At 38.7% G+C, this 21,140-nt stretch overlaps 1 protein-coding gene across 6 annotated transcripts in view; it reads right to left on the reverse strand.

The window, feature by feature from the left end:
• Nucleotides 1-241: 241 nt before the first annotated feature.
• Nucleotides 242-21,140, reverse strand: part of Fnbp4 (formin binding protein 4) — a 31,033-nt gene continuing 10,134 nt past the window's right edge. For 2 of the 6 annotated variants that reach the window (XM_020180041.2, XM_074045552.1), the window contains exons 6-17: nt 20,929-21,049; nt 19,160-19,492; nt 17,781-17,991; nt 15,780-15,904; nt 14,081-14,185; nt 11,504-11,637; nt 10,355-10,539; nt 5,449-5,759; nt 5,179-5,323; nt 4,407-4,759; nt 1,499-1,656; nt 242-1,270 (exon numbers count right to left, since the gene is read on the reverse strand). In XM_020180041.2, the coding sequence (XP_020035630.2) occupies nt 1,180-1,270; nt 1,499-1,656; nt 4,407-4,759; nt 5,179-5,323; nt 5,449-5,759; nt 10,355-10,539; nt 11,504-11,637; nt 14,081-14,185; nt 15,780-15,904; nt 17,781-17,991; nt 19,160-19,492; nt 20,929-21,049 (2,272 nt within the window). In that variant the 3' untranslated portion in view covers nt 242-1,179. Of the gene's footprint in view, nt 1,271-1,498; nt 1,657-4,406; nt 4,760-5,178; nt 5,324-5,448; nt 5,760-6,881; nt 6,982-10,354; nt 11,189-11,503; nt 11,638-14,080; nt 14,186-15,779; nt 15,905-17,780; nt 17,992-19,159; nt 19,493-20,928; nt 21,050-21,140 lie in introns of those variants that run through there. The other 4 variants (XM_074045562.1, XR_012438513.1, XR_012438514.1 and 1 more) reach the window with 4 other exon arrangements.

Raw genomic sequence — 21,140 nt, forward strand, 5'->3', positions numbered from 1 at the left:
TTATAAATAAGGTACAAGCTCCAAAAATAGATCACACAGCACCATCTAGTGCTAAAAGCCTGATATTCTAACCCTGCCTCCAACCCCAAGATCCTACTACTTTTTCCTGAAATGCTGGTCAGTTTTTGTGCATGCCTTGTACAGCACATTTGACTAGGAAAAAAAAAAAAAATTAAGAATTGACAAAGTCCAGGCTATGTAATTGTGGAGTATCAGACTTAGAACAGCAAAGGATAACCAATCAGAAGTATAAAAAGAGCTTTATTAGTGCATATATACAAATTTACATGGTTGAAACTGGAGAAATACAAACAGCTTTAAAACACAATTTGCTTTTTCTTCAGTTTAAAGTGACTTTACCTGATTGTGATACAATAGAAAGTACAGAACAGTAAACTGCTTTTTAAATACTGGAATTTTATGGAGAATACATTCACACACAGAAGGGAGGTGAATTTTGGAAGAGTAAGACAAGGGAGACACAATACACAGAGTAGCTATTGTTACACCTGCTGCCATATACTTAGGGGGGGAATTTCTCAAAATTAAGGACATGAAAACCTGCTGCTGCTATTCCTGCCTATATTTAAATTTTAAATATGCCACCTAGTATGTAAAATGTCTAAGTTCTGGGATTTGTTGAGAAAGATCTACTCTAAAGAGTGTGGCCATCAACACATCTTGACAGATCTCAACACCTCATCAGCAGCAGACTAGAGGAAGAGGTCAACTAGAGATCTTGACAGTCACAGTCAATCAAAGTAGAATACAGAGCTGCCTTCTTAATTGCACTTGTTCTGGAGTAGAAGTTAATGAGAGAGAGAGCGTGCCACACAAGGAACTAAATGAGCCTCTATTAGGCAGGAAAATCCTTCACTTTTTGTCAAGAAGTCCTCTAGTGAGGTGTCATACTCACAAAGCCACATGTTCATCAAGATAGACTGATACCTAACATGCTAAGATTGCCAATGTGAGAAAATAAAGGCAGCCAAGTCAAAGCAATTCCAATCACCTCACCTTCAGCAAACAGTAAAGTTACATTTTACCAATGAACAACTTTGTGTACACTCTTGCCCAAAAAATGTATATGCTCTCCCCCATAACATTTATCGTTTATTTGACAACAGTAAAACTGGTTAAGACTCAACACAAAACAAACTTTTTTTTTTTAATTTTAAACTAAGTGTTTGGAGCCATTTTCCTTCTTTTCAGTCTTGCTCGCCAATCCTCTGGAAGAGCTTCAAAATTAGCATTTCTTTCTGCCATGCCACTGTGAAAAACACATATACATCAATGGAAAGAAAAAAAAACTGCATTTTCTAGCAAATAGAAACCTCTAACAAACAGAAAACCTGATCTATCATGCCTATTCATGAAAATGGTTCAAGTTTCCAAACAAAAGCCAGTTTATTCTCTATCAAGAGCTATAATGAGTATGACTGTTCTAAGACAACCACCACCACCACCAATCCCTCAACTGTGATGGTTTTTCTTTTACCTGACCAGCTGCTGCTGTTTCCACTCTTCAATTCGCTTTTGTGCAGTTGATTCCCGGTCCTCTTCACTGGAGCTCGAGTTCTCTTCTTCATCTAACTCTCGCTGGATACTCTGCCACTTCTTTACCAAAGAGGGCATTTTGGTTTTACTTTTCTTTGCCTATAACAAAAGTTATATTCAGAAGGAATACAATGCATAAAATAGAAACTGGATTCTCTACTTTGGAGATCAAGACTTTTTCCTGATTCTAAGGAATTAGTAGACTTTACAAATATGATTATTTTATTAAGCCTGGTCAGAAAATTTTCCTTTAGCCTTCCTATCTTTCTGAGTGCTTGACTTATATGTGTGCACCACCATACTTGCTTTAAATATGGGTTAGTTTAATTTGGTAAGATGGCAGTACTTAACAAGAAATAAAATTAAATGTAATTCTAATAGCCTTGAAAGAATTCTAGGGCTGACAGGGTGTTAGAGCGCCTGCCTAGCAAGCATAAGGCTCTGAATTCAAGCCCCTAGTAACACTCAAAAAATAAGTAAGTAAAAAAATTCTAATGGAACGTGGTGCCGATGGCTCACACCTACGATCCTAGCTACTTGCGAGGCTGAGATAGGGTAGACTGAGGTTTGAGGACAGTCTAGGCAAATAGTTCCCGAGACTCCATCTCCAAAATAATCAGAGCAAAGTGGATTGGAGGTGTGGCTCAAATGCTAGAGCGCCTCCAAATGTGAAGCCCTGAGTTCAAGTCCCAGTCCCATAAAAAAAAATTTCTAACGGCTTTTGATGCAGAAATGGAAAAGGTGACTCAAATTTTATGAGATTTTACTGTAAAGAGTCTTGAATATCTAATGTTGAAAATGAAATACAAAGTTGAAAGACACACACTTCCCAATTTAAAACCATACTACTGCCAGGTGCCAGTGGCTCATGCCTGTACTCCTAGCTACTCGGGAGGCAGAGATCAAGAGAATTAAGGTTCAAAGACAGTCTGGGAAAAACAGTTTGCAAGACCCTATCTCGAAAAACCCTTCACAAAAAATAGGGCTGGTAGAGTGGCTCAAGGTGAAGGCCCTGACCCAAATACTGCAAAAAAACAAAAAACAAAACCAAAAAACTTCCAAGCTACAGTCCTCAAAGTAGCATAGTCATAATATCAACCCGAGGATCAGCATGTTGGTCAGTGGAACAGAATGGAAAGTTCAGAAATAAACCAATACATTTATGGTCAGATGACTTGACAAGGATGACAGAGCTGTTTAATGAGCAAAGTATGGCCCATTCAACAACTGGTGCTGGAAACCTGGCTATATATGTGCCAAAGAATGGAGCTAAGCAAGTGGCCCTGAGAGTTCAAACCACATTACTACTTTAAAAAAAAAGTAGGATCTCTATTTTGTATCATATTGGGGAGGAAAGGGTGGGGTAGAAATCAATCAAAAATAGATCTATGGTCTTTTAATTTTTTTTTTTTTTGAAGGAGAAGTTCAGGAGTTTGAACTCAAGCACTCTACACTTACGCCACGCCTCTAGCCCTAAATATCAGTTATAGAACTACAAAACTCTTAATTGGACTGTATCTAAATTTAACTTTTGCTCTTCAAAAGATGAGGCGAGGGCTGGGGGCCATGGCTCAAGTGGCAAAGCACTTGCCTAGCAAGCATGAGGACCTGAGTTCAAACCCTAGTACCACCAAAAACAAAAACAAACAAACAAAAAAGATGCGAGGAAGGCAGATGGATAAACCAAAGACAAAGAAGAAAGTTTCAAACCATATTATAAGGCACTTGTATCTAGAATTTACATAAAACTCTTGTTAAATCAAAACAAAGAGATAATCCAATTTTAAAAAAGGACAAAGTAGCTAAAGAGTCATTTCTCCAAAGATGCATAAATGGCCAACAAGAACCTGAATAAATGTTCAATATCATTAGTCACTAGAGAAATGAAATCAAATCACAATGAGATACCTCTTCATACTTACTAGGATGGGCATGATAAAAAACAAAACAAAATCAAGGAAAATAACAAATCAAGGAAATAATAAAAATGCATCTGAAGAACTAAAAGCAGGTACTCAATAGTTGTACATTATTCATAATAGCCAAAAGGCAGAAAAAAATCCAAATGTTTATTATGTACTGGAAGGATAAACAAATTATAGCATACATACAACCTACTTAGCCACAGAAAGAATTAAGTGCAAGCAGTGCTGGTGGAGTGGCTCAAGTAATAGTGTCTGCTTAGCAAAGCCTAGCAAGTGTGAGGTCCTGAGTTGAAGCCTCACCTCCTGCCAAAGGAAAACAAAAATAAGTAAGAATCTAACTTTATTACCAGACACAGGTGGCTAAAGCCTGTAATCCTAGCTACTCAGGAGTCAGAGATCAGGAGGGTCAAGGTTCAAAGCCATCACAGGCAAAAACCATAACAAAAAAGGGCTGGTGGAGTGGCTCAAGGTGTAGGCCCTGAGTTCAAATCCCAGTGACAGACCCCCTAGAAAAGAAAAATTAAGTGCAAGAACCTTGAAAATGTTATGCTAAGGGAAGAAATCTAGACACAAAAGACCACATATTCCATAATTTTGTTTATATGAACTACACAAAACAGTAAATTCAGAGGTAGAAAGAAGTGATTACCGGGATATGTAGATCGGGACAAAAGGCAGTGGCTTTTTTTTTTTTCCGTTTATTCATATGTGCATACAATGTTTGGGTCATTTCTTCCCCCTAACCCCCCAGGCAGTGGCTTCTTAATGGGTACAGGGTATTCTTTTGGGGAAATGAAAATGTTTTGTAACTTAGAGGTGGTGATTGCACAACATTATGAAGGTATTAGATGGGATATTTTTAATGGTAAACTTTATGATAGGCGGGTATCGATTTAATACAAATTAAAAAAAAAAGAAGTTCACCTTATCTTTCTTTCCTTTTTTTGTCTTCTCTGGTGGTGGCATTTTGGGAGCTGGTGGTGGCGGTGGTGGTGTAGGAGTAGGAGGAGGAGGAGGAGGTGGTGGTGGTTCTATAATGGCAGTGGCTGGCACAGTACCTCGGGCCTGGACTGGCTGCACTGAGGAAGCAGTTACTCCAATTGGGACAGAACATTCAGCATAACTCATAATTGTAGGTGCTGCTGCTAATCCAAGGTAATTTGACTGTAAGCTCATTCCTCTGGCCTGATGACTCATCCCTGCAGTTGAATGGCTAACTGATACTGCTTGGTGTACAATTCCTGTAGCTTGGTGTCCAATCCCTGTTGCCTGGTGACCTACCCAGGAAAGAAAATGACACTATAAAAAAGGACACTGACAATAATGGAGGCAAGGAAGAAAGAACTGGAGGTTAGATCACTTACAAAATGATTCTAATAAAACTTTCCCTCAAAAAATATAGCCCTATTTGCTGGCAGCAGAATATTAATTTGAGTATTTTAACATTAAGGTACTTAAACATCAAAATCCCTGATGTATTTAAATGCACAGAAAATAATCTGAAAGGGTATGTCAAGCTGTTTTAATGGTGGTTTTTAATAACAGGAAGAAATGCATATAAACAATCTTTTTTTTTATTTTTAAATTTTTTAAAATAACTATTCATATTATAAACAATCTTCAATCAAACCCTTTAATATTTCTTCAACTTACAGCATCTAATGCTGAAACAAACCAACGATAGATGGATGCTTACCTGTAGCTATAGCTGACTGGCTGTAGAGAACTGGAGAACTACCAATGGTAGCCGATCTCTGAACCACTGCTGTACTAATTTCTGTAGCTTTTCTCTTTATTGCTTTAGTGGAAGGAGAACTACAGATGGCAGAATCAACTGAATTCTGAAACACAAACATTCTTGTCAATTGCTGATGGCCCTAGTTAAACACAGTCTTATAAAGTAAAATACGATGTTAATCATTTTCCAATCCCCATAACCATCAAGAATGCCAAGGGCATTAATTACCTGGCTAGTTACAACTGTGGCTTGTGCTGCTGGTTTCAAAGGAGTGTCTTCCTCTGTTCCTGGGGCAGGAGGCTCCTCATTTCCCTCATCCTCCATTTCTACCTCCTGGATTTCCCCATCTTCAATAGGAGGAGGTGGGGGAGGTGGGGGAGGAGGGGATTCTGGGGGTGGAGGTGGAGGTGGTGGCATTTCCAAAGGTAACGGGGGTTGAAGCACAGGCACATTTGACTGAAGGAGGGTCCAGAAAGGAGTAAGTGGCATGAGTGATGAAGAAGAAACTTGACCAGAAAAGGATTCTTTACAAAGAGAACCTATGAAAACAGATAGGAGTCAGGGAAAAATCAAGACAAAAACTCTTATGGCTAGTATTTGTAACAGTGTTCAACTGATCGGTGAGACAAGCAGTTTCAAACAGCAGGCAACAGCTCTCCCTTTCCTAACAAAAATCTGACCCACAGACATCTATTTTACACTGTTATCACTAAAATAGTAAACCAACTCAGTTCAGAAACAACTTCCATGGAAAGGTTAATTTATAACACTCACAGCACTTTTCCCAGCTGTGTTATACAAGTCTTGTTCTTTGGGTCCAGATTTACGAATAAGTAAATGAAGAATATTACTTTAACTTGGTGAAAAATTTGGTCATTGAATCTGTAGTTTGGAAATTTTGATTTCAGATGAGATCATACTAATACAGGCACAGAAGGAATTTTTCATTTCAAACATTCAGTTTCAACATATGTAACAAGAATGCAATTTTCTAGGGGTCCTTTTTTATTTTATTTTAGAAGAGTTAAGTAAATAGTACATATGTGCATTATACTGATTCCACGTATTTTTAGTGAGCAAGGTAAAGTGAATGGGGATGATATAGCTAAGTACCCATCCAAAACACTCACAAAAATTCCCCCCATCTTGATAATCTGCATTTCTAGAGGTTTTTGCTGCTGTTGTTTTAAGTTAGTCTTGCTGTGTAGCCTAGGTTGGCCTCAAACTCACAATCCTCCTGCCTCTGGCTTCCAAGTGCTGGGATTACAGATAGTGCACCACCACACCCAGCTTAATCTGGGTCAGTACTTTTAAAATTCCATTTGCAAGGTGCTAATGTCAAATTTGTCATTCCTTCACATCTCGTGTAAATTACATTAATTTGCTTAATCACAGCAATAAAAGTGAGGGGAGGGTAACTTTTGGTTTTGTGATGATAAAGCGGAAATTTAGGAGGACAAATCTTTAAGGTCAATGAGATTTTTTAAAAAGGTATTAAAGACACAAAGGATTTGAAATTGCCATTGTTGAAGTTTAAGAAATTACAAATGAAAAGCTGTAGGTCAACTTTCCACAAATTTCACAAAAGCTATTATTGAACACTCATTTCTCTGCTGGGAAAAGCTTTTTAAAGATTAGAGAAAATAGGAGGATATACTTACTTGTAGCCTTCCCCATCCCTCTTTATCGTCAATAGGGAAGTTTCACAATATATGGGACTATTAGATATATATCCCAGGAATGTTGAGGGGATTTTTCTCCCTAAAATCATAGAATTTAGGAGTAGAAGAGACATGAGAAATTATCTAGTTCAACCTCCTCATTTTAAAGGTAATGAAACCCAGGCAGGAACTGACTTGCCCTAGATCACATAAGCTGTTAAAGAGACCAGGCCAGAGTTAGAGATAAGGTTTAACTCCTAGCCTAATACTTCCTATTTTACCAAGCAGCCCTGATGAAATACCAGGAGTTTAAGAGCTTTAAAAATCTCATTCTAATAGATATCCAGATGTAGGCAACTGTCAAATTTCATGGTCAAAAGCAATAGATTAAGGCTCTATAATGACAGGCTTGAGAGCAAGGTGAAAGCCATTTATGTTACTTTGCATTTGCACTTGACAAGACAAAATGAGACCAAAAGTCTTGCCTTTAGAGTAGCTTCATTTTTTTATGGAACAAATGATACTGCATAAGAGACTTTATGATTCACATTATTTCCATAACATATATATATTTTTTCTTGGAGACACTGGGGTTTGAACTCAGGGCCTCATAATTGCTAGGCAGGCACTCTATTACTTGAGCCACTCTGACAGTACTATTTTTTGTGTTGGGTATTTTTGAGACAGGGTGTCACAAACTATTTGCCCAGGGCTGGTTTCAAACTTCGATCCTCCTGATATCTGCCTCCTGAGAAGCTAGGATTATAGGCGTAAGCCACCAGTGCCCCTCTCTGTAATTATTTTGAAACTGTGCCTTACTAAGGAAAAGGGTATTGAAAAAACTTTTAGCAGAGAAAACATGAATGCACTTTTCCAGCTAAAAGAATCAAAGGACACATTAAATTTTTATATTTTGACCCTGAATAATGTTAATTTATATGCTAATTTTGAGACAGTCTGGGTATGGATAGGAAGCCTGCACTACCTAACACTATATCAAAATAATATAAATATTAAAGATCAATAACTAAGTTATTAAGGACTAAACTCCCTTCTACTAAATTAGCCACAACATACTGTGAATGAGTAGCTATGTCAAACTTGATAATCCTAGGATTCTCAACTAGAAGCATCATGCAATACCAGTACACTTATGATAGTAACATGCTGCTATTCAGAGAAACAAGGGAACACAGTAGGTTCAAGGTTAATGATGTAGTTTATGTCGTTCAGAGAGCTAGTCAGAATTCACTACACACTGTGTAAGTCATTGAGATTAAAAGCCTCTCGATAAATTTAGCCACAAATAAGGAACATTTTTGTAATACATACAGTGTGAACTAAGTTCAAATACAAAGCTGCTCCTTAAATATTAACAATTATTTCCTTTAGCTTAAGTTAAAAAAAATGTAGTGTGAGTATCACAGATGTATATTACAAATCACACTTTTCCTAGTTTCCAAATTTAGTTCACTGGGTATTTTTGCCATGTAAGAGAGTATTTAAATTCTGAACTTCAAGGACAGATTAAAGTGGCACATGTAACTTTTATGCTTAAAGAAAGAACGGTATGGGGATATAAATGATCAATTCTTCAAGGCCTTTTTTTCCCCAGGCATTATAATTTCTATTTATAGGCAGCTTTCTTTCCTTTATTTATCCACACTTACCACTTAGGATTTTGAATTAAGAAGCCAGTTTAATGTAGCTAGATTTAATCTAAGTGACATAAGCCCAACAAAAAACATGTTAGATACCTTATCTCTAGAAATATGTTGTTAAACTCAAATACTGTATCATCTGAGCAAGGACTAAACTTGAAACTTCTCTGGCTCCTCAGTATAGTAATTTTTCTTTTTTTTGGGTGGTGCTATGGATTAAACCAGGGACTTTATGCATACTAAGCACAAACTACCACTGAGCTAAACCGTCAGGTCCAATTTTTCTTTTTCAAAAGATGGTTTTAGTCACCATCTTTTGGTTCGCTGGTTTGAGCCAACGAAGAATATACACACATTATGTGTATTACAGGCTTCAAAGTGATCAGTATTGCTTTTAAAGTCCATAGTCTCTAGTATAAGATTTGGATTTTACCTAAATCAAGTTTATCATGTTCTAAGGACTCTCAATAAAAAATAGGTTTGGGAAAAAAAAAAAAAAGTTTAAGACTGGAGGACTGTTTATTCATGGTTTCCCTCTATATCACAACCTGCTTTGTTATAATCAGATAAATGGCTCAAGATGTACCTTTTACCACACAGTATTAATCATGTGCATCATATGGAAAAATAGCTTAATGCGTAACTCTAAAGTGATCACAGAACACTTAAGAGTTAGTGTTGGGTACTGGTGGCTCATGCCTGTAATCCTAACTACTTAGGAGGGAGAGATCAGGATGACTGTCAGCCTGGGCAGAAAGGGCTGGCAGAGTGGCTCAGGTGATAAGAGTGCCTTCCTGGCAAACATGAAGCCCTGAATTCAAACCCCAGTACTGCCAAAAAAAGGAACATCAGACAGTGGTCAGAAATGGTAACATCTACTCAGAATCACAATCCTCTTTAGTTCATTACCTATTATAAGGCAAACAAGAAAAAAAAAATCTATAATTAGGCATATGTATTACTGCTACCAGAGAGGGAAAGCATACAAAATAAAATATTCATGAAAAAGTGATATACCCTGTAACTTGAGAAAATATACTTCTGAAAGATTAAACAGAATAAAACCACTTTTTTGCTGTGTTCTAAAATTATCACTCCATTTTTGAGGAGCTTTTTAATTTAAGATGACTGATGATGTTTTTATCTGGGCTATTTAAGAAGTTAACAAAATCATTTGGTACCCCACCACTTTCAGGCAGGCTTCAAACCTTTGACCCTCCTGTTTCAGCCTTCAGTGAGTGATGGCCACTAAGATAAGCCACTATGTTCAGCTATTACCAGCTTGTAAGATCAAAGGATGCTGTTAGTCTTGCTCATTATGTTTCATAATTCATTTATTTTGTCATTCTAAGAAAAATAGGCCTTGGGAAAAAAAACTTGTATAAAGTGGCAAGTTATGGCTCTTCTGAAGAGCTAATTAGATTCTCAGAGTAACTAAGGAGATATGAAAGCCTATTAAGAAAAAAAAAAAAGCATATAACTCATTTCCTCTGTGCCCTAAATGTGATGAGTCATTACACAGATATTGGCAAGTTCAACTATCTAATCCCTATATTACCATCCCTGTTTTTGGAGACACATAGCTTTCTCTGTGACATGACAGAGACTCTTTGGGAAGAGTATGATATAAAGTATTCTGACTTCCACCAGACAAGCCCTTAATGTCTTCACTACATCAAATGCATTCTTTCAGTTCAAGTTGGTCTTTTTAAATTAGCTTATATTATTATGATGTAATTTTTTTCTTCTGTAATAAAAATTAATTTTTTTTCCCTCTAAAATCAGTTGAACTAGTAGAGTAAACTATCCCACCTGTGGAATTCTCAGAGGATTCTGAAGAATTTGTATCAGTGCCAGATTTGTCTTTCAAGGTTGGTTTAGGAAGAGTCTGGTCTCTACTTTCTTGTGCTTGGCTTTCTTCTTCCTCCTCACCATCTGGGAATTCCCACTGAGACTCGCCCGACTGTTCGTTTACATAGAAATATCGTCTATGATCCCTAAATTACAAGAAAGAAAACACATGTTTTAAAATCCACTCTCCTACAAAGACACTTCCATTTGGTCCTGTCCCAGGACAGCAGTCTGCTCTCACAGGGACGAACCTCTTCTTATGGACTGCTATTCACAAAGGCAACAAAGAGCTTTGACAATTGAGGATGAAGAACCCAGGATTAATTCAAAGCTATTTGCACTGCCAGCAGCTCTGTGAATACAGCCCTGAGCCCTCTCCAACAGATGATTTAGAAAACATCTTTTTTTGTTTTTGCCAATGCATAACAGGGTTCCAAGTTTCATTAATGAAGGGACTCAATCGCCTAGAACACTAATTTCCCTTCCAAAGAAGAGAACAACGAAGTTTGTGAAAGGTGATTCTTCCCCTCTTGGACCGTGGAATTCACATTTCATATTCTTGATATCAAACACAGTGAAAGCTAAAGAGAGGGAGAGGATCTGGGAGCTGAAAAATAAAAGAGCAAAGATTTCAAATAACGAAAAAAAAAATCAAGAAAAGCCAAATATAAAAGGAAATGTTTTCATCTGACCTGCTGGCAGAGGATAGTAATCTTGTTCTTCATTCACATCTTCAGTCACGAAGTTTTCCTTAACTTCACCGAGGTTAATCAGGAGTAGTTGCTTCCAGAGGTCCTGTAAAGCGCACAGAGCTCTCGCATGCGCTTAACCCCCAAGCCCGCCCTACTCCGTGCAACACTCTGGAGTAAAAACCGGCTTTGTCCAATCTTGGGAAAAAATCCGTTACATGGAACACTTTAAACACTGCTTTTTGTTTCTCCAATGTGTGGCTGGCCAAACTCTGTGCTTGCGGTGCTTTGCCTGCCCAACACCGCTAACTGTAGCTGCTCTCAGTCTCCAGACAGGCTGTCAGGTCGTCAGGTGGTGGTGATCACAAATCATGTCTGAGATGTCAAAGGTGAAAGGTGAAAAGGGGAGAAGAGTGCGTACCTGTCCCAGTGGCAGGACCAGCCTTTAGGAGTGGCGTTTATTTCATACTGTTTTAGTTGTTCTGCTGCATCCTGAAGTTTTCGTTTAAGGTAGTTTCCATTAAGAGCCCCTTCCCGCCAGTCTGCAATTCGAGTCTAGAATCAATCAAGAAATTAGACTTACTATGTCAGGAGACAGAAGCAAATGGAACAAGGAACATTTAAGTTTTCTATTCCAAGACTCTGGCAGAAAAGTAGACCAAAGAGGAGAAATTCCATCTTAACTCATAAAACAATCTTTCTTCCCTCCAGGGTGGTACTGGGGTTTGAACTCAGGGCTTTTGATAAATCTTATTTGCACTGCAGACTTCTGAAAAATGAGAATGGATTCCAGTACATTTTTATACTGCCAACCTGCTACTATCTGCAAATGAGCAGCAGTTCCACTTTGGACTTAGTAACAAGACTGATCATTTCAAACTGCTCCCCCCGCCCCCGTAAGATGGCTCTTCTAATTCAGTAGTGTTATTAATCAAAATCAAAGGTTCATTTCTGGGTTAGGGATTTAGCTCAATGGTGGAACACTTGCCTAGCATAAATTCGTAAGACCCTTACTTCGATCCTGAGCATAGCTTCCCCCCACCACCAAAAAAAGAAAGACATAAAGAAAGGAAGAAAAAAGATTCAATCCTTAGGGAAATCAGACAGCTCCCTATGAGTTCCTTACTTAGCCCTACTCCACCATTATCAAAATATGCAGTTTATAAATAGGTCTCATTTCTTTAAACAGATTCATAATGCTATAGCAATTATAAAGTATGCACACCCAGGCACAAGTGCCTCACGCCTATAATCCCAGCTAGTTGGGGGCTGAGATCAGGAGGGATCACAGTTTGAGGCCAACCGCCATCTCCAAAATAACCAGAGCCAGCTGGCAGAGTGGCTGCCTATCAAGTGTCAGGCCCTGTCTATCCAACACCAATACTGCTCTCCCCCAAAAACCAGAGCTTAATGGACTGGAAGTGTGGCTCAAGCACTACAGTGCCTACTTTGCAAGTGCAAAGCCCTGAGGTCAAACCCCAGTCCCACAGATAAAAGTATTTTCAATGCTACATACACGGCTTTGTCTGACTATCATAAATAGTACTGATAGGTTGTATTATGAACACAATTTCAATCTGTTGAAAAATCCATTGAATTTATGCCTACTGAAGGTAGTAGTATAACCATTATACATCAACGCAGTATTTACCTTCATAATTATATTTTATTTTTGACAAATAAAGCCTTATTTCCTGGGCTGGTGATTCAAATACAAATCAAGGTTAAAAGCTTAAGATTCTTCCCCTCCCCCTCCTCCCCCGGTACTGGGATAAATCCCCATGATTTAGCCTTATAATAACGTCTATTTTCTGTGAGCAAGATTCTCTCAGGCCCACACATGTTGAAGGCCTTTGATACTGAGGTCAGAGCTACCTTCCAAAAAAATTTTTAACTATTTACAAATGTTTTATTTAAAATAAAATTCTTAATATTCTTTTTTTGGAGGCAGGGGTATTGGTAATCTGGAACCCAGGGAGTTGCACAAGCTAAGCAGATGCTCTATAGCTGAGCTATACTCTCAGTTCCTAGAATAAAAAATTTCTACAAAGTCTACAGTAAAAATAAATTTAGTACTTTAAGCACTGAATTGTAAGGAAGGAGAGTTAAGTAAATCCAAACCATTCATCAAGCAAGGGAAAGCTGTTAGGTGCCAAAAAATGGTTGGCGGAGTGGCTCAAGCAGTGAGGCCCTGAATTCAAACCCCATTACTGCCAAAAAAAAAAAAAAAAAGGAAAGCTGGACTGGTGATGTAGTGATGTAGTTCAGTGGTAGAGCACTTGCCTATAGCATGTGTGAGGCCGTAGGTTTGAACCCCACCACCGCAAATAAAAATGAAGAAATACGCTTCACTCTGAATCCACCATCTTGACAATTTTGATACTTGACAATTTTGATACTTTAACTGCATTAAGTAATTCTTGAGGTGATAGCCCCTCACTTTTATCTATCTATCTATCTATCTATCTATCTATCTATCTATCTATCTATCAATCAATCATTACTGGGGCTTAAACTCAGGACCTACGCCTCAAGCCACCTCACCAGCCTTTTTTGTGAAGGGTTTTTCATGATAGGGTCTCATGAACTACTTGCCCAGGCTGGGTTCAAACTGCAATCCTCCTGATCTCTGCCTCCTGAGTAGCTAGGATTACAGGCATGAACTACTGGTGCCCGGCTAAAAAACTTAAGATTTTTGTTTGTTTCTGATGGTACTAGGGTTTGAACTCAGTCTCATGCTTGCTAGACAGGCAGCTAGGCGATTGCTCTACCTCCAGCAAAGCTTAAGACTTAGGATTCAGAAGCAAGTAAGACAGAAATTTTAGGGGGATTTTTTGAGATGGGTTTTCACTATGTAACCCAGGATGACCTTGAACCCTCAATCCTCTGCCTCCCAACAGCTAGGATTACAAGTTTGTACCACCATTCCCAGCTAAAGACAGATTCTTATTTACAGAACTTAACTCAAACACAGATGATACCAAAAATGGGTAATTACCTCAGTCTGTAAGAGCAGCATGTGAAAGTTGGAGATGGACTGTCTATTAATGCCGAGGAATTCAAATTTACTTGTCAGGGTATTTGCCAGTTCTCCAATCTGAAACTGTAACCCAAGAAAGAAAGAAAAAAAGAGGAATAAGCACTGTTTTCTGTATTATGTATGTGAAGTCTTCCATTTACTGTTGGTAGCTGTACTTAACAATACTGGATAGTATAACTGAAATTTGTTGAGATCTTAATTGTTCACCCCACAAAAAAAAAAAAAAAAAAAACCAACCGTAAGGTAATGGATAGATAAGATGGGTTTGGGATAATCAACATAAACATATAACAAGTACATATAACAAAACATCACAACACACATGGTAATAAACACATTCAATTTTTGTTAATTATACTGCAAAAAAGCAGGGGAAAAAAAGATAAATTCAAATATTGCCCAAATTTTGACTTATCCATTACTAACTGCTTAAAATAGCCATGTGCGAAGGCCTTAAATAAAATTTAATTCTCCCAGTTCCTTCTTCATGGGTATACACTTACACCAGTGATTGTATCAGCTTTTCAAGTCAAATGATATGGTAAGTGGTTTATATAACAGATTGAAAATATGACAAAAAAATTTGCCTGTACATGCATATATAGGCTTTTTTTGGGTCATTATTTCCTAAACAATATAGTAATTGCTGGGTGGGGTGATGCACACTGGCAATCCAGCACTCAAGAGGCCAAGGCAGGATGCTTTGTTTTGCTTTATATTTTTTTTTGCAGTACCAGGGTTTGAACTCAGTGCCTACAGCTTGAGCCATCACACCAGCCCATTTCTTATAATGAGGTTTTTTTTTTGAGTCAGGGTCTTGCGAACTATTTGCCCAGGCTGGCTTTGAACCACAATCCTCCTGAATAGCTAGAATTACAGGCATGAACCACTGGTTCCCAGCTTTAAGGCAAGATACTTTAATACAGCCTGATCAACATAGTGAGACTCAGTCTCCAAAAAACAAAACAGGGCTGGCAGAGTGGCTCAAGTGGTAGAGCACCTTTCTACCATGCTTAAGGCCCAGAATTCAAACTCCAACACCAAAAACAAAAACACCAACCCTCCACTCCCCCAACAAAAGTGTAAATATTTACATTTACACTTAATGTAGTATTAAGTACTGTAGTCTAGAGGTTAAAGTACACAGGAGAAGTGCAGAGGCGACATGCAATACTACTCTGCTTGACACAAGGGACTTGATCATCTACAGACTATGCAGTACTGAGGGGTGGAGTACTAGAACCAGTCCCTCATGGATACTGAAGGATGCTCACTTGATCTAACTTTCCTCATGAGATTAGGTTAGAGATGCAACTGGAACCAAATTTGTCTTTGTTTAGACAACTCATTCATGTAAGAATTAAATATGAATTTTGGTCTCTTTAGTATTTCCTAACTAGAGAAGTCTTGTATTAATAAACTTTTTTTTAGGAGGCTTAACTTCAAAGAATGCAGTTAAGTATTTTAAAATCTCAGATAAATTTCTCACCATCAAGCCAGCCCTGTAATTTACTTACTTTAGCTTTAAATGACTTTTTCACTTAACAAAGTGAAAATTTTAGGGTTAGAGAGAGTAAAGATTTAGTACTGCTAACAGAAAGTAGTTTAATGGTGGCCTTTAAAAAAAATGTGTTGTTACTTGATGTAAAATACATACTTTCAAATCTTGTTCTTCTTCTACTTTTGGCGCTATCTGTACTTTTATCTTCTCTGAGGATTCTTCAGTATCTATCTCTTTGTCTGAATGTTCATCTATCTTTTCTGAATTTTCAGCACCAACTGCTGCAAAAGAAAACACATGAATTTAAGTCAAAAGGATCAACACCAAGCTTATCAGTTCTCTCCTCTTTGCCCGTTTTCCTTCTGTATTAAAGTTGTAATACCTAAAAAAGAATACCTTTTCTTGGCTTTATAATAATAGGTGAGGACCCGAGTTCAAACCCAAGCATGCAAAAATAAATGAATAAATAGACAGAAGCTTGGCAGTGGCTCACACCTATAATCCTAGCTACTTGGGAGGCTGCCTAACAAGTGAGACCCTGAATTCAAATCCCAGTACCCCTCCCCCAAAGAATTGCCTATGAAAAAATTTACCATGCTCTACCACGTTTTAGTTTCTGCTTTTCCATCTTTCCTAATCTCTTCTTTCAACACCAATGCTTCAATCACCTGCAAACACTAGATATCAAACTTAGGATACACAAGGATTCTTTATCAAGCTGGGTAACAGGGTGGAAAGCTTTTAAAAATCAGAGCAGAATTTTAAACCACCCAACTTCCTTCTGGAATGGTTAAAAGTTCTGGACAGTCTAGATGGGCACCAGCAGTCTTGTGCTGCAGTCTCAGCTACTCTAGAGGCTGAGGCAGGAGGATCAGTTGAGCCCAAGAGTTTCATATCAGCCTAAACAGGGACAAGACCCATTTCTATGTGTTTTGCTTATCACTGTATAGCCCAAGTTTGCCTGTAATCAGCTCTGCAGCACAGGAGGTGTTGAACTTGGAATACACTTGCTTCAGTCTCCAAAAGTCTGGGATTACAGATGTGTGCCACCATGCTCAGCTTACATTGTTGACCAAACAGAAAATTCAAACAAGAATGCCTGCACTTTTTACCTTTTGTTTTTTAACTAGGACCTATAAAAGAATCTTCTGCTAAATGTACTGCAAAAAGGTTTAGTGCTCAAATATTTTCTTTTTGGAGGTCCTAGGGTTTGAACTCAAGGCCTTTTGCTTGCTAAGCAAGTGGTTTACCATTTGAGTCATGCCCCCAGCCCTTTCTGCTTTAGTTTTCAGACAGGGTCTCATGCTGACCTTTGGACTGCAATCCTAAGCCTTCTGTGTACCTGGAATTACAGGTGTGCACCACCATACCCAGCTTGTTCTTTGGAAGTGTCTGGCTGACTTTCCCCCAGGATGGCCTGGCTTTGGGAAACATTATACTCCTATCTCCACCTCTACAGGCAGGGAGTTGGTATTCAAATCTGCTAACTTTAAACTACAAATTTAGGGGGCCAATGGAGATTAAAACATTAACGTTATTCGAAGCTCTCACAATAGTGAAAAAACTAGTAGGGCCTTCTCTTCCACCTTACCTTACTGAGAAGGAAGATGACTTGGTTCCTAATGACTGGATTAAGATCCACCCACATGGAGGTTGGGCAACTTATATACAGAGAGCACCACAACTATGAGGATAGACTTCCCAGAGGCAGTCCTTGCCTTCCTTTCTTACCAGATGGAAATAGTAAGCAAAGGAGAGCCTGTTGGGCCTAGACAAATCAAGGCAATTTTCACAACAACAACAAAAAAAAGTCAACCTTATTTTCTGTATTTGAGGAAGTAATGCCTACTCTATATTGAATACACAACCCAATGTATTCTAGCCTCTCAAACTCTTACTCCTCTACTACAAGTGGAACAGGAAGAGAAGAAATGTAGAAGATTCCTTCCCAGCACTTCCCTCTAAGGATAAAGTGTAACCTTCTTTTTTGCTGAAAAGGTAAAAAACATGGGAGTGGAGGGTTTGCCCTCCACATCGCTCAACTCTAAAGTTTAATGTGCGCTGAAGAAGCAAAGCATGCTTCACATGTGCAAGGCCCTGCAGGGTTCAATTCTCAACACTGCAAAAAAACAAAGTTAAATGTGAAGCCTGAATTACCAGTTTCTCCATTTTCTGGAGTTTCTTGTCCAGTTTTACTAGAACTCCGGCTGGTGGATTCTGGACTGGTAGCTCGAACAAACATCTTCCATTTTCCTCTTTTAGACATAATTCTGCGCATTCCGTCCTGAGATGCTGGCTGACTGGTATCAGAACGTGGACTAGACCCTGACACACTACCATCTCCTTCCTCCAAGGCTCGCAACTCTGCCTACAAAGAATGGCCAATAAAGTTATTGTGTCATTAACTGCTTTTCAACATTTAAGCACTGTGGGCAGCAAGAATGACAGCCATACCTGTTCCTAGAATTAAAAACCTTTGAGAACAGGAAGCACTTTCTAACAGTTCTCTATTGTAGCTGAGCATTATGATCCATATAGCACTGCTACTCAACAAATACTTATTTACAAGTATAGTAACAAAGCCAGGTGCTGGTGGCTCATGCCTGTAATTCTAGTTATTCAGGAGGCAGAGATCAGGAGGATCGTGGTTCAAAGCCAGTCCTGGGCAAAAAAAAAAAAAAAAAAAAAAAGCAAGACCCTATCCCGAAAATACCCAACACCAAAAAGGGCTGGTTTAGTGGCTCAAGTGGTACAGTGCCTGCATAGCAAGCTTGAGACCCCAGTACCACCAAAACCAAAACCAAAACAAGACAAAAGCAAACAAGTATAGTAAAAAATACTGATATAAGCCAGGTGCCCATGGCTCATGCCTGTAATCCTAGCTACTTGGGAGGCTGAAATTGGGAGGATTGAGGCCAGCCAGGGCAAACAGTTCAAGAGCCCCATTTCCAAAACAACCAGAGCAAAATGGCTCAAGTGGTAGGTAGAGTGCCTGATTTGCAAATGCAAAGCCCTGAGTTCAAATTCTAGTCATCCCCTGCCCCCCACATACACACAAATTGTGGGAACTGGTGGCTCACACCTATAACCCTAGCCACTTGGGAGTCAGAGATCAGGTGGATCAGGATTGAGGCCAGGCGGGGGGGGGGTGGGGGGGGGTGGGGGGGGGGAAGCAAGTCCCCACCTCAAAAATATCCAACACAAAAAAAGGGCTGGCAGAGTGACTCAAGTGTTAAAAATAAATAAATAAATAAAAATAAAAAGAAAGGCACAGCAGGGTATGGTGGCACATGCCTGTAACTCCAGCACTTGGAAGGATGAGGCAGTTGCAAGGTCCTTTAATTGGATGTCAACTACAAAAGTATCTGAGACCAAAACAACCACAACTTTGTAGTTGAAGTTTTTACTGTAATAGTTCAGACACACATAGCAGAAGGGATAAGAAAAACAAAATCCAAATAATGGCTGCAATGATGCCTAAGGATGACAGTATAAGGGGAGGAAAAAAAAGTACTTTTAACACTTCAAAAACTTACTTTTTTCCTTTCCAAAACTAGCTCCAGCTCGAGGGTATCTTGTTCCTCTTCCTCTTCACTTTCTCCAGATTGGACAACACTGCAAAGGTCCTCCTGAGAAGGATCTTCCATACCATCCAACATAACTTCTGGTGGCTTCACTGCTTCTTCTGCTGCTATACTTACTTCTTTCACCTCTGAAACTGGTTCTGCTTCTTTACAAATTACTTTTCTTCTCCATCTCTCTTCTTCCTCTTTTATTCCCTCGGGCAATAAAGGAGCAAGCAGTGATGCTGCCACTCCTTTCCTCTCCTCTTCATTGTTTGAGAGAGCCTGAATACCTTCATTTACTTCCTACAAAGAATAAAATCATTTAGTCTGACTTAATTCTAAAGACAACTCCCTTAGATATAATTGTTCCCCATAACTTTATTTTCAGTCATCAAATACTTGCCAAACCCACGTACACCAACAGATTACTGAATGTATTCGTACCACTGCATATGCATAAGGAAATGTTATTAAAGGCAGCAATTGAACTAGAATCTAGCTCTGGGTAGGACTCAAATATATCTTTTCCCTAAGCTAAGAAGTCAAGACAGAGTAGTAGGAAGCAATTATTTTGCCAGATCAACACAAGTGGATAAATCTTCTTATGTTTCTTCTGAAAATGAGAAAACTTAACAAATGTGTTTTGAAAGGGATTTAGAGGAAAGTGAAATTCTTTTATTTACTTATTTTTTGCAGTACTGGGGCTTGAACTCAGGGCCTACACCTTGACCCACTTCACTAGCCCTTATTTGTCATGGGTTTTTTTGAGATAGGTGCTCGAGAACTATTTGCTCAGGGCTATCTGAGAGCTGTGATCTTCCTGATCTCTACCTCCTGAGTAGCTAGGATTACAGGCATGAGCCACCAGTGCCCAGGTGGAAAGTGAAATTCTTAAATGTGCAATTATATTTAGTTTTATTTTGTTCCCATTGAGATAATACTTGTCTTAACTCCCTCCTGGAGTTGTAAAGACTAAATTGTTTAAAAAACTACTTTTAGGGCTAGGGGCGTAGCTCAGTGGTACAGCTCTTGTTTACTATGTGAGGCCCTGGATTTGGCCATCACTTTCAGAATCAAGATAAATTTGAGGCTGGTAGAGTGGCTCAAGTGGAAGAGCACCTGCCTACCAAGCCCTGAGTTCAAACCCCAGTACCACAAAAAAAGAAAACAAAAAAAAGGTAAGTTGTAATTGAATATACATTCTCTCTAAAGACTACAACTTTCTTTTCTCATTGGTGAGGCTACAGAAATGCTGAGGTTTTACTAGTCTAGGCTGACCATCCCTAATCTAAAATTTCAAAATGCTCCAAAATCCAAAAGTCCCCCTGCCATGGTACTGCAGATGAACCCATGGCTCAGCACATGATAGACAAGTGCTCTACTACTTCTTACGCTACACCCGTAGTCCTTTTGTTTGTGTTTTGTTTTTGAGACAGGACCTCACTAACTTTTCAAGGGCCAGCCTGGAACTCAAGATCCTCTTGCTTCCACCTCCCCAGTAGCTGGGATCCCAGGCATACACCACCACACTCAGCTTCTCACATCCTTCTTGATCAAAGGAGTTTCTATGGTACCCTAAAGCTCTAAAAAAAACAGTGTACCTGGAAAAATGCTGTAAATATTGTACAACACTCAGAACTAGATGAAGTAAAACCAAGAAATAGGACACATTTACTCTGCAAAATATTAACCATATCAAAATTTGATAATAAGCTAATGTTGTAAGTTAAAACACTAACCTTTTTAACTTCTCGTTTGGCTATGACTGGTCCACTTTTACTACTGGAAACAGGAATTGTTTTCTCCTTTGTATATGTATCTGTATTAGCCACAAAACTAGCTTCAGCACCTGTTACAGAACTAAAAAACAAAAGAAATAAACTCAGCAAGAGAAAAAGGTAGCAAATACCTCTAGTACAAAAAAAGACTAACTTTCTTCTATGTAATTTCT

Source organism: Castor canadensis, chromosome 1, assembly GCF_047511655.1.
Source record: "Castor canadensis chromosome 1, mCasCan1.hap1v2, whole genome shotgun sequence".
Taxonomy (NCBI): domain Eukaryota; kingdom Metazoa; phylum Chordata; class Mammalia; order Rodentia; family Castoridae; genus Castor; species Castor canadensis.